At 44.1% G+C, this 13,969-nt stretch overlaps 1 protein-coding gene across 1 annotated transcript; it reads left to right on the plus strand.

Moving 5' to 3' along the window:
* The first annotated feature begins 11,355 nt into the window (after positions 1-11,355).
* On the plus strand, positions 11,356-13,687 carry LOC138473544 (uncharacterized). The gene has a single exon (XM_069612144.1). The coding sequence runs from the start codon at positions 11,397-11,399 to the stop codon at positions 12,702-12,704; it is 1,308 nt and encodes a 435-aa protein (XP_069468245.1). The 5' UTR covers positions 11,356-11,396; the 3' UTR covers positions 12,705-13,687.
* Positions 13,688-13,969: the final 282 nt, after the last annotated feature.

The raw sequence follows: 13,969 nt of genomic DNA on the forward strand, positions 1-13,969 counted from the left end.
GGATCAAGCACACGGCACCCCTTATCTGGTGCAAGACATTCAATGATTTTCTTCTGTGTCTGGATAAAAGGTAAACTGGGGTAAGTCAGAAATTCTCCCAATCAACAACTTGTGTATGCAATTCACATGTAGTCAGTTCCAGTTTACTTGGTGTCACAACAGACTGAAATATTTGGAGATTTGGATTGGGTCAGAGGGGGTGAAGTTATCAAAAATGATCTTTGATGTGATCATGCAGAAACTACGGTTGGACATAGATAGATGGGGAGTCCTGAAACTGTCAAACCACTACTTCAAAGGGATCAATAGAATGATGCAGAAATTTATGTGGGACGGGAAACCTCCAAGACTTGCGCTATGGAAAATGCAGCTGCCTCAGAAGTATGGCGGAATGAATCTACCTCACTTTTCAAAATATCATTTGGCCTTCACGGTTAGGCATCTATGTAAAATTATCGACACTGATGGGGAGCCAACGGTTGACATACTGAGAGAAAGTAATGCATCGTCTCATTTGGCCCCCATTGTCTTATTATCTACAGTGTCAAAACAATCCAAAAGGCAGAATCCCATGACTGCTTTTTTGAAGGAGTGCTGGCGTGACCTATCTAGCTGTATTGGAACCAATTCCTTCTTATTCCCAGAGGCTTCGATCTGGCTCAATCCAGCTTTGAACTACATGGACAAGTGCTATTCTGGCCAGCATGGTTCCTAGCAGGGATCCAATATATTGCAGACCTAATTAAAGATGGAGAATGGATTCCGTTTGAACAACTTTGCCGCACGTTTCATCTAAAGGAATGCACCTACACAGAGTATAGAAATCTGAAGACCATCATCTCCGTAAACATGGACCCCGCACAATTGGGGGTCCAGGGCAAAGCTTGAGCAGCTTTAGAGACATGCAAACGTGCTGCTCACCCAGCCGAAACTATGTTTAAGGTCCTGAGAACATGTCATAAGGGGAACTTAGAGACGGCGAATGCTTGGACAGAGGAGCTGGGTGAAGTGATTGACCAAAAATGCTGGCTGCGTTGCTGTGGTAATGTGAGGCTTGTGAGCATGGACTGGGGCTTAAGACCATTGCAAACCAATCTTCTATTTAGGGCCTTTTGGACACCAGTGCATCTGTTTAAGAGACACCTGTTGGGAAATGATCTGTGCTGAAATGCAAACAAGCAAGAGGTACTTTAAGTCATCAGATCTGGTTCTGTCCCTGGACTAAGGTATTCTGGGTGGGAGTTTGTGAGAGATTAGGTTTGGTGTTGAGCTGTATCATTCCAATGGTTGCATCTCTCTTAGTACTGGGAGATGTGTCATTGTTAGAGGATGTTGACTTTAGAAAGAAAATGTCGTTCCTCAGGGCCTGTATGATTGTGAAAAAGATGCTTCTTAGGGCTTGGAAGTCATTCAGCTCTTTTTGCATAAATGTGTGGGTGGGTGAGTTTCTTACAATCTCCACCTATGAAAAAGCAATTTGCAAATTGAAAGGAGAGACTGAAAAATGTATGGGCATATGGAGATCTTTCTCAATGTGTATGGTTAAAGTCTCATGGTGACTCAATATGCTGGTGTGTTTTGTTCAAATTCACTATTACCCAGAAATGTATTCTGATTTGCTCTTCTGCTATCCAACACCATGCCATGTTATGTGGGGATGTGTTTTGTGATTGTACTACCAAATGGTACAGTTAGATATTCTTCTGTTTCTTTTTCTTCAACTTTTCTGGTCTCTTTTCAATGTTCTTTCTTGTTTTACCTTTTCTTCTTATTTATGTTGTGATATGCATTATCAGATGATTTTTTCTTCTTTTTCTTCTCTTTTGGACTCAATCTTGTGACCATGTTTGTAATTTTATGAAGCTTGTTTATTTCTGATTGTATTGCAAACTTTATTGGTGAAAATAAAAAATATAAAACTGAAGAAATACTGGCTACAATCACTGATGCAGGACTTTCCCCCCAAGTTCTTGCCCGGAGCATATATCATCTGATCATAGCACTTTCTGTCCGTCCTCATCAAAAATGATCTGCCAGTAGTTCTGAAAATGTCCCTTATTTTAGTTTTGGAGTAGAAAACAGTATGCCAGACAAGGGGTTAAGGTAGTCAAATGGTTTCAAAGTAATTAAAAAGGCCCTATGCCATATCAGTTTTTTTAATTGAAACATCTCGATCAAAAAGCAGTGCATGAGTTTAATTGTTTTATAAAAGCAAGAACCACCCTGCACAACAGATAATGATTGTGTGAGTACAACACAATCATTGATGCAGAATAATGTGATACCCAAACATAAGCATGTTGTTATATATCTCATTTTAATAGACCTTCAATCTTACAGTATGTTGTACTGATTTTCCAAGCAGAATGTTTGATATGTTACACTGCAAGGACTACATCTTAGAATTCTGAATTCAAACCATCACAATTATTTCAATGCTAATAACATTTACACAGCCCAACACGGCCTTGCAATGACAGCATAGGCAGACAACATTGAATTGAAAGCACAATCACAATACACAAGGAGCAAGTATGGGGTAGTTACTTTAGGTATTTCTGTGGTATTCATTGCATGGAGAGTAGAAGTGCAATGTAAGAGACTATATAAACTATAACTAATCAATGGGTTTACTTCTTAAGAATTCAATAATAGTGTGTGTCATGCCCACACCTTGGTCTTTTAGGTGTGATTAAGCCTGGGCAAGAGTATCCGGCTGTAAACTGAACCCCTCCATCCACAAATTGTAGCTGTTTAGTGTGTCCATTTCCAACAGGATGATTTCTGTAGTTTGGACTAAATAGTATAAAGAGTAAATCTCCTGTTCAATTGCAGAATAGGTCTTCTGTAGGCAGAGGCTGAGGTTGCAAGAATTTCAGGGAATTGGCGTTAATCGAGGGGACAGGTAGATCATTTATAAGATTTTGTTGATGGAGATATAGAAATTTAAAGTATATTTTAGATATGGAATAGATAGAAAATGAATACAGGACTCAGCTGTGGGAGACATAGTCAATTGAAATAGGATTTAACATATGTACTCACTGCTTACCTTGCATGACATAAATGAATGTGCCATTGCTCAGCAGATTGAGGAGAAGAGCATCACAGAATTTTTGGAGGAAGTGCGAGGCAGGAGGTTACATTTAGTGGCTATTACTCAATTGGACATCCTTTTATGGCTACCACAAATCCTTGTTGATTGCACATTTTGAACAGGAAAAATTGTAGAATTCTTTTGGCGAATGAAAAGTCTTAGAAGTCGATTTAGGTAATAGTGTTCATTCAGTGACTGCAACTGAATGTATTGTCTTTTGTGGCCAGTCGGAATATTTGTTGCTGCATAGTAAAGTCTTAGGGCCTTGTTACAAATTTGGAAGTGCAGGGAAAAAGTGGGTGTAATTCCGTTGCTGTCACTTTACCTGCACCGCCAAATGTTTCTTTTTGGGGATTTACCACTGGTGGAATTACTGTGCAGTAAATCTTTTATTTTCCGGGGGTAAAATGGTGGATTGACCTCCAGCTTTCTGCTGGCAGTAAATCCTCCACTTAAACTCCAGAAATCAGCAGATTTACCACACTGTAATTCTGCCAGCAGAATCTCTATCAAAAATACCTCTGGGGTCCTATGGACTTCGAAACTGAGGAATTACAACTACTTGTAATCCCATGGTAAATCCATGGGATCAAGTGGTGGTAACGGTAATGGAGTTTGGTGGTATTACAGCGGATTTACTGCTGGAATACTGCCAAACCCGTAATGAGGCCCTTGAGGCAGGAGATTCCTTGGAGGCAGGAGGAGAAATCTGTGGATTTACCATGCAGTAATTCTGCCAGCGGTATCTCTGCCAAAAAATCCCTCTGGAGTCATACGGACTTCAAAACTGAGGAATTACCACCACTTGTAATCCTCTGGTAAATCCACAGGACCGAGTGGTGGTAACGTTAATGGTGTTTGGCGGTATTACTGCCATAATACTGCCAAACCCTTAATGAGGCCCTTGAGGCAGGCGATTCCTTAGTGGCTGTAACTTAGTGCAGTCGCTTTTTGTGCTCAGACCATCTACTTGTTGCTTATGATGTCTTAGAATACTTTTTGCATATGCAAAGTCTTCGAAATCTGTTTGCAGATGTAAACTGTTGAATTATCTTCTTAGGCAAGAGAGTGCATTTGGTGGCTGTAACTGAGTGCATTGCCTTTTCGTAGCCAGTCCAGCTACTTGTTGCTTGTGTAGACAAATCGTAGAATTCTGTGCAGGAGCAGATTATATTATAACCATTGTTGCATGTGAAACCAGGGAGGACCACCACCTTAAAGGAGTATGACCTTAAGGAACTGAAGGCAGGGATCCACACGGGGAGTGAGGGAGGAAGAGGAGGGCCTACTAGAGCCCGGGCAGAAAGCTGTCTGAGGAGAACAAAGAAAGTCATACCCTTACATGGCTCTGTCTCATTCCATGGGCCTCAGCCTGAACCGCTCCCAGAGCATAGCCCTGTCCTCCATGCAATAAGGGACAACAAATGGCGATGAGTGGAAACCAGCACCAAGCGTATCCATGCCGATCCTGGCAAGAAGAAAATAGGCATTCCGCCCTCTGCTGATCCCAGCTAGACTAATAGTGGCATTCTACTGCCTGCCGATCCCGGCTAGAGGAATAGTGACATTCTGCCGTCTGCCGATCCAGGCAAAAAGAGAATATAGGGATTCTGCCTTCCACCCATCCCTGCAAGAGAAAAATAGACATTACGTCCTCTGCTGATCCCAGCTAGAGGAATATTGGCATCCTGATATCTGCTGATCCTGGCAAGAAGAGAATAGGTATTTCGCCTTCCACTGATCCCAGCAAGAGGAAACTGGGCATTCTGCCTCCTTCCGAGCCCGGCATCTGCCAATCTCGGTACAAATAAGGACAATAAGCAATCCACCAGTCCCGTTTTACACGGCAATCTGCCATTCCACGGCTATCCAACATACCGGGGTATACTCAGCAATCTGCTAGTACAGTGCTCCACGGCGATCTGCGATCCTAGGGAACTTTCCAAATCACATCAATCCAGGTGGAACAGGCAGCCTGCTGCCCCCAGCAAGTGCTTGTGAATCCATTGGTGCAACATTACAGAGAAGGTCACCCTTCCGACCAGCAACAACCTCCCGCCATTTTTAATCAGCACCCGACGCAGGCTAGTGCCACGGCGTGGCCAGACTACAGCGCAGGCAAGCAAGTTCGACGAAGGCCCACTACAGCCCGTCGCCATTAGTGCAGCCTGAGACAAGGGGCCCAGGGCCGCATGCCGGCCCTGCTTTACTGCCACTACCTGGATACCACTTTTCCATCCTGACCCTACACCGCCATCCAGCGATCCAGGAAACGTGGGGTTGGGGTCGTCTACTCCACATTACTCGTCTGGTGGGGCAGACAACGTCCACTGTGGGTCCAACAACCCGAGGGGGGCGGCCGCTGCTGGGTTGACCCACACCAGACTGGCCCAACCTTTGCCATTCGGCGCTCTGGATGGCACCTATTTCACAAAGTGTCCCCGATCAGCCAGACAACCATCCGGCAACCTGCCCCATATGGCACCTATATATAGGAAGGCAGTGGTGACTCCACATGCGTATCTCTTGCCAGAAGCGCCACAGAGAGCACACAGGTCCCATCAACACCAATGAATAACATAATGTTGGAGAACAGAGCCACAGAGCCAGGACGCAGTCCCCCGGCAGATGTACACCTCACATGAAAACTGGCTGGCATCCCAGGGCGCTACCCACACACCGCAGCGCTCCAGCAGTGCATGCAACACTGCTCCAGAATCCTACAACAGGAAGCATGCCAAAAGGTGTCCACAGACCACAATTCCCCCAGGGAAACAGGTGTCAAAGTGACATATAATACACAAAATAGACAGGTCCACCATCACGTTGGGAAGGGCACAGCAGAGAGAGGCACCAGTGTTCGCAATATCCAGTTGCTCCAGTAAGATCACATAGCCCGTCAGACCAGTGACCACCACAACACAGCAAGGCAAGCCTGTGGTTGCAGAGGGAAAGGAAAGGGCCCCTGTCCCTCCTACCAGCACAATGGTTTGCTGTTGCCACCAAATGAGGAACGTGCGAAGTGCAGGGATCATCTCCGAAAAGGGGCGACCTTCCCGACAAGCGAAGTTCCAACAAAGTGAGTCAGGGAAAGGAGCAGAATCAACACAGAAAACTACCAGGGGAGGACAGTAATCATCTGATGAAGAAAGGGAAAATGGCCAACAGACACATCGAGCCAGGGAAGAGCCCCCGCCCCCCCCCCACTTTCATCATGCTGAAGGCCACCGAGAAGCCAAACAATATCCAGATCAAAAGGAAAAAAAGAAGGGAAAGAAACGGTTGACAATTGGGCAAAATGACACACATGGAGAGTGGTCCCTTTAATGAACCAATTGGAAAACTAATTCTACAGAGCCACAATCTCATATAGAGCACATGGCTGTCGTGAACTTTATTAGAATAACTCTACTAACAGGTAGAGACAAATGAATATAAAATTAATTATTTATTCAGTAGGCCCATAGGTCCCACAAGAGAGCAAATCATACATTTAGATTCGATGTAATCTGCTTCAATTTAAACAGGTAAAGTAAGTACATAACAAAACAGTAAAACCACATCTAGAACCTGTTGTATATAACAGTATGTCTACACAAATATTGCCTACTGTGTAGCCTGTTGTGCAAGCAATGAAACATATATGTAATTCATAGCCTTTATAACAAAAAACATTTTTTGTGAAACCACAGGTCCAAGGGTAAACAAAACAGCAAATACTTGGTTGTGCCACTAGTACACATGGGGATAAAAATGCAGAGATTGTGAATGGCAGGCAGTATGGCTGACGGAAACCTAAAGGATATCAAAATAATAAGCTGGCTTGTCATAGGGCTGGGGATGCCGGTGAAAGCACGTAAGATAATGGTGTACGTCAATAGGACAGGCACACGCATTCTGTTTCTACAAGAGACTCATTTGTTGGGTGAACAAGCAAGCAGATTTGCACCAGGATGGGGCCCCCACCACTTCTACACATCCTACTCTAATGTCATGACATTAATACATAAAACCCTACCGTTCACATACATTGCAGCAGACTGTGACCCTAATGGTAGATACGTGTTGGTACATGGTAAACTACTCAACACTGAAGTACTACTTATTAACGTATATGGCCCTAACAAAGACACCCCCGGATACTACACCGAGATGTTCCAGAAATGTGCTCAATACTCCACAGCCCATATCATATGCGGGGGGGACTTCAATAGCATACTGGATTTAGATTTGGATAGGACATCGGACACCCCCAGACCACAGACATGTGCAGCACACGAAATAGGACTCCATAAGGACGATCTGGGGTTGGTGGACGCCTGGTGTGCAACACATGGAACACAACGTGCATACACCTTTTGCTCCTCAGTACTCTAGAATTGATCTCTGGTTGATATCCCGGAGAGTGCTGGGCTGGACATCAGCTGTCACAATATTACCCAGGACATTCTCAGACCACTCACCAATAATGCTATCACTCACTATCCCCGAGGTAACCACGCTAAAAACACCATGCGATTCAAGGCTGCAGCACTGTCGGACCCAGTATATAAGTTGAGCCTGACACAACACATCAACGAGTTATTCGACCACAATGATGGGTCAGATAATAGTCAACCTATACTATGGCAAGCCTTTAAGGCCTACCGAAGAGGTGTGGCCAGGTCCACCAAAGTGGGGGTATTAAAGGGTATACAGAGAGTATTAAAAAGGAAGGAAGGAGAAATAGCCGAGTTGCAAAAGCTATATGCGTCCGTCCCACTGGCGCAGACAGCGTCCGTGATCAAGACACATCTAGACCACTATCGAACCATCGCTGACCGTGAAATACACTACTTTGATAAACCGGCAGCGACAAGACGATATGGCGAACAGGAAAGATCGGGCAAACTGCTAGTGCAGGCCGTCCTCTATCCCTCATAAATATGGATGCTAAAGTGTTCGCAAAAATCTTGGCTACTCGCCTCAACCCTCTTATGCCACATATGGTACACAAGGACCAAGCAGGGTTTGTGCAAGGCAAGTCCACGGCAACCAATATACGCAGTTGTTATTACATTTTGGCGAATATCCCAAAAGACACAGAGGGAATAGAAATAGCCCTCGATATGCAAAAAGCGTTCAACACAGTGTATTTGCCTTTCCTGTTCAGGGTCCTTGAAAATTATGGCTTTGGCCCAAACTTTATAAAAAAGGGTTCGCCTGTTGTACAGACATCCCTACGAGAGGGTCTGTATTAACGGAGTTTTATCGGCAATTCTCGAACTGATAGGAGGGAGAGATAGGGCTGCCTACTCTCCCCACTTTTATTTGCCCTGGTGATCGAACCACTAGCAGACTTATTGAGGGCAAGCTACATGGGTGCAGGGATACCACTAGCAGGCAAAGTAGAGCTAATTACCCTCTACACCGATGATATTATGCTATATATCAGGCACCCGGATAGACATATGTTGAGGGTTCTGAAGGCCGTACAGGAATTTGGAAACTATTCAGGCCTGCTGAATGTCTCCAAATCTGAGATTTTCCCTCTTACAGATGCAACGGTATGCCATACTGATCTGCTTGGACTTAAATGGGCCCCGGGAAAGGTGAAGTATTTGGGAGTGAACATACAAAAAGTACAACAAAACTTACCAGATCCCTTAACTATATGGTCCTATCTGAGACGCTCTGTGCCAAGTTGACACGGTGGAATCATCTACCTATTTCACTGATGGGATGCCTCGCCCTGATTAAAATGATCATACACCCAAGTTATTCTATCTATTCAGCAGCATACCGGTGTGCCCTGGGAGTTCCTTTCTCAAAAAAATTAAGGGGGCATGCTCTGCCTTTACCTGGAAGGGACAGCCCAGAGTGAGCTGGGAACATTTGACCGAGCCATAAGAGAGGGGCGGATTAGCGACACCAGACTTCGAACTATACTACCTCTCCGCACATGCCTATTACGCGAAATACCAGGCAGAAGGCAGCCACAATGCACCACACACAGCGATTGAAACACATAAAACAGGGCCATTGCAGTTACTTACACAGACATGCGGCAAGGGGACGAGGGGATGATAACTCTATGAACCCCACATTGGTGACATGCTGGGCGTGGGACACCCGTGACGCAGTGCTGTATCACCCTGGCATGCCAATATGGGATGCACCCTATCTCCCCACGACTCAAGACTAGCCACACGGGAAGGAGAGGGGTGTATTCCTCTTTGCTGATGTATTTAGGGAGGGATAATTTGTGGATTGGGATGCGATCAAAATGATCGTGGGGGACAATTCGCTCCAGAAACTCCAATATTTCAGGTTACGCTGCGCTGAGGTGTGGGAGAGCGTCCCGACCGAACCCCCGACACATCCAAGTATAGGATACATGTTCACCCATAACACGTCAAGAAAATCAGCCTCCACGCTTTATAAAATCACCCTGGCGAACAGACTGACTCAGACCATAAAACCCAGGCGAGAGTGGGAACAGGATCTAGGTACCTCATACACAGATGCACAGTGGTCCCAATCATGTGGATTGACCAGAAACATGTCATGTAACTCCAGGTACCGACTGATTCATTAAAAGATACTTACCTGGGTACACTACACCCCCGCACGACTCCGACCTCTGGGAAATGGCCCTGGTGCAGAGATGAGAACGCTGGTATACTACATATGCTTTGGTCATGTGCAAAACTCATGGGTTATTGGGCAGAGGTTTGCGCTGCATTAGACGAGATGTCTGACCACAATTTACAATGGGACCTGGGGATTTATATATTGGGCATTGTGGCCAAAATGAATCCAATTCTACTCAGATTTCTTAATCTGAGTTTACTGCTGGCAAAACGTGTAATACTAATGCGCTAGAAAAGCAAAGAACCCCCAGTGTTTGGAGACTGGATGAGAGACATGGCCTGGGCAAACGACAACAAGGAAGTGTATACAAGCCTTATGCAATGGCCTGGCGACCAAAGGACATCGGGGGTGCCTTCAGATTATACCTGGCCAACAAGGGACAAAGGGAAGGTGACCAGGACGAAATGAGTACTGCAAGCATTTAACGATCGAATGATGTAATGTAAATCATGTGTAATCAAGCGCTGTAACCATGAATAGAATGTAATCATAATCTGTGTAAGTTAAATAAAAGTTTTTAAAGAAAAGAAAGGGTCAGAGGTTGAAAGGAAAAGAGGAAATACATAAGCTTCTACAGCATGAATGGGTCAAACACAAGTGCTCACTTGCAGAAGCAAAGAGCAGTTGCCAGAGCCTTCAACATGAGGTAGAAGATGACAGGAAATCAATGAGAATAAGGCCAAGAAGAATACCAGATGCAGATAGCAGAAGTAAACGATGAGTCTTCAGGGAGCACCAGCAACAAGCAGAAGAATGATCTTAAGGAACTGAAGGCAGGGATCCGCACAGGTGTGAGGAAGAGGAGGGGCTACTAGAGCCCGGGCAGAAAGCTGTAAGAGGATAATAAAGAAGGTCATACCCTTACATGGCTCTGTCTCATTCCATGGGCCTCAGCCCGAACCGTTCCCAGAGCATAGCTCTGTACTCCATGCAATAAGGAACAACAACCATCACAAGTGCTGACACACCTGGAAGAACTAACCATTCAAGGAGGAGGTGGGAGGTGTTCTTTAATCAATAATGCAAGCCAGAATAACACCAATGAAAACACTGTTGGGGGCACTATTTCCTACCTCAGTTCTCAATGTCAGCTAATGGGGTCTTCACAGACGTTGTGTATGCTGTCGAAAATGGCATCCAGGCATGTGCAATAATGCCACCTATCCTAGCTTTACAGGTCATCACATTATTTTATGAAGGATAAAAAAAATTCTCCCTGGCACTCCTTCCCCTCCAACCCCCCTGCACGTGTGTCATCTCAATGTCACTTGGCCCAGTAAGATCATTGTCTCTGTCCTCCCTCTGTTCCCCCTTCCTTGCCTCGCCGCCTTGAAACACTTGTGTATAGGTGCGTTACAAATGCCATGTCATATCATTATCATATCATGATCACTACATCAGCTAAGCTAGAATACTTTCATCAAAATATCATAACAATTAATGAATCAGTGCTTGTGTTTAAAGTTTTTGTGTGATGATCTGGTTGCTCTATTAGATTGCAAAACAATAATAATTGCATTAGTGCACAGTTACCGTTGTCACGGATACACGTAATGCTTTTGGAACTGTACAGAAATATAACCATGTTTTCTATATCCCTCTTGTTTGTAGATATTCATCCATCTTAGAACCGTGCTGCAGACTCAACGGTGGATTCACCTGCAAAATGCCACAGCTACCGTGTTGTAGAAGACTTTACTTGTGCGTCTTTGCCATTATGTCGGCAGCTATATCCTTGGCACTCTTTGGCCATATTTATAAAAATCGCCACCTTCTCAGACTGTTAGAGACACATGAACCAAGAACTTGTTTTCAGAAGGGTATTAGAGCCAGCAACACCATCACACCGCTGAAGGGGACACATGCTCTCGTTGTTGCCCCATACTATGACAACAGAGACAAAAACGCTGTTCGCATCCTTGGAATTGTTCACTACCAAGAAGTCAAGGAGCTTTATTGCTGGTTTCACTGTAGGGCCGACACCGGCTATTTAGCAATACGGAAGGCAGAGATAGAGATCCATTCAGATAGGTCTGGATTTCCTTATGGTGCAGCAGATTTTATATGTCCTGAGCCTGAGGACTGTGATCCGAAATTTGTCTCAATCCATTGGTCCAGAGATGGGGATTGTGAACAGATACCGATGTTTGAAATAAGGAACCGTCACCCGCAGGCCCTTTCTGCAGATTTCACTGTCTGCATTTCAACCATGTTTGGTAATTATGACAACGTCTTGCTGTTCATTCAGTCTGTAGAGATGTATAAATTGCTCGGGGTGCAGAGAGTGATGGTATACAAGAGTGATTGCAGCCCTTGGATGGAAAGAGTCTTGCAGCATTATAGCTCAGATGGCACTGTTGAGATCATACCTTGGACCATCACATCCCACCTCAAAGTTTCCAAGAGATGGCATCACGACATGTCTCCCGCAGACATTGGTTACTATGGACAGCTAGCCGCCCTCAATGACTGCATCTATAGGAATATGTACAGAAGCAAGTATTTGCTGCTCCATGACATTGATGAAATAGTTCTACCCATTCGCCACAGGGATTGGAAGAGCATGATGGCTGATTTTGAGACTCAAGGGACTGACATAGGCGTATTCATGTTTGAAGACTATGTCTTCCGGCAGGATGTATTTGATTATACCTTCAACTATTCAGCCTGGGATGCAGTACCCGGAATCAACATCCTACAGCATATCCACCGTGAACCACACGCTGCTGATGTACAATTTAAAGGGAGAAAGATGATCATTAACCCACGTAAGGTCATCCAGACCTCTGTTCATTCTGTATTGAAGGCCTACGGTGCCACCTTTAGTGCTCCAAGCGACAGTGCCATCCTTTACCATTGCAGAAAACAGTACCAGGCAAACCTGACAAGAGACTCTCTAATTAAAGACAAAAGAATCTGGAAATACAACTCTTCAATTATCGACAGTGTTAACAAAATGCTAAATGAGATCTAGGGTGGGGTAGAGTACCATGCACTGCAAAGTGAGATTTGTTTTTGCAAGGTACATCGGGAGGTTTCATATTTTCATAGCTCCTCTTTAACAATTTGTTGGTAGAAAAAAATCAAAAACATGTTTTTTTAAGCCTGCAGTCCTGTTGAATTTCAAGTGTAGTCCAGTTTAACATCTAGGGCCATAGACCCTCAATTATGTTAGTGATACAATACTGCTTGATAGATTTTACTAATCTGTAGTTGGGTCACTGTGGTTATCCTAGCAATATTGCAATTATGCATTAACAACTGCTCTACTTTCTTATACAGCATGGATTACTTGTTGCAATGGTCTACCACTAGTGATAATGCATTTACTACCGGTGGTAGTATCAGCACTGGAGATAATGGATTTGTTCCTTATGTAATTGGTGCTTAATTACCTCTGGCCATAAACACCACTCAACTCTGTGGTAATGATAGCACTCTTTCTATAATGGGGCTCTGGAAATCCCTTGAGCACTGCTGTAATAAGGGAATGTTTATTACCCAATGACCCAAAATGTAAGGTGTTAATATCGGGCTGTAAGCATGCCACCTATTGCAAATTTATCATTCATAACTTACCCTTGGAAATGGAACAATAGGAATCCTAAGGAGGACAACCGTAACAGACTCTACTGTGGTAAAGCAAGTTTGAATGTATGTTTCCGTGGGCCCATGTCGCATTATTTCAGTCCTCATTAAAGTTCATGTGGACCAGTTGGAGTCTGGAGAATTGTAGCAAGCAGAGTTACGGGCTAACACTTATCCTGTCACACTAACTACGACCGATAATATTTATTATTTGTTTACATGTAGATGTGCTCCAAATCTAAAATCTAAGAGTCACTATGGAGTTGTAATTTCCGGAGTTAAACATACCTTTTAATCTTTAAACTACAACATAGGCTCTGAATGTCACCCATTTGTGCATTACTATGGTTTACTGCACATTTTTTTGTTTTTTTCTTCTGCTATAAAAACAACATTGTTGATACCAATTGGTTTATGAAATTGATCTGTTGAAATATTTTCGATACTCTATCATGTAAAAATGCAACAAGTCTAAATTGCAAGGAGGGCGCTGCCAATGCATGCGCTTATGTGTACTGCAAACTTCTTTGTGCAATCTTCTTGGTTTGCGCAACAAAGTGCAAAACAGGCTTATTAAACCTGGCGAAATTGGATTTGCATGCATTTTTGCACTTTGTAGTTCCATGATGTGTACATTCCTCCCGCCATACA

Source organism: Ambystoma mexicanum, chromosome 8 (genome assembly GCF_040938575.1).
Source record: "Ambystoma mexicanum isolate Mex_15411 chromosome 8, UKY_AmexF1_1, whole genome shotgun sequence".
In the NCBI taxonomy this organism is placed as follows: domain Eukaryota; kingdom Metazoa; phylum Chordata; class Amphibia; order Caudata; family Ambystomatidae; genus Ambystoma; species Ambystoma mexicanum.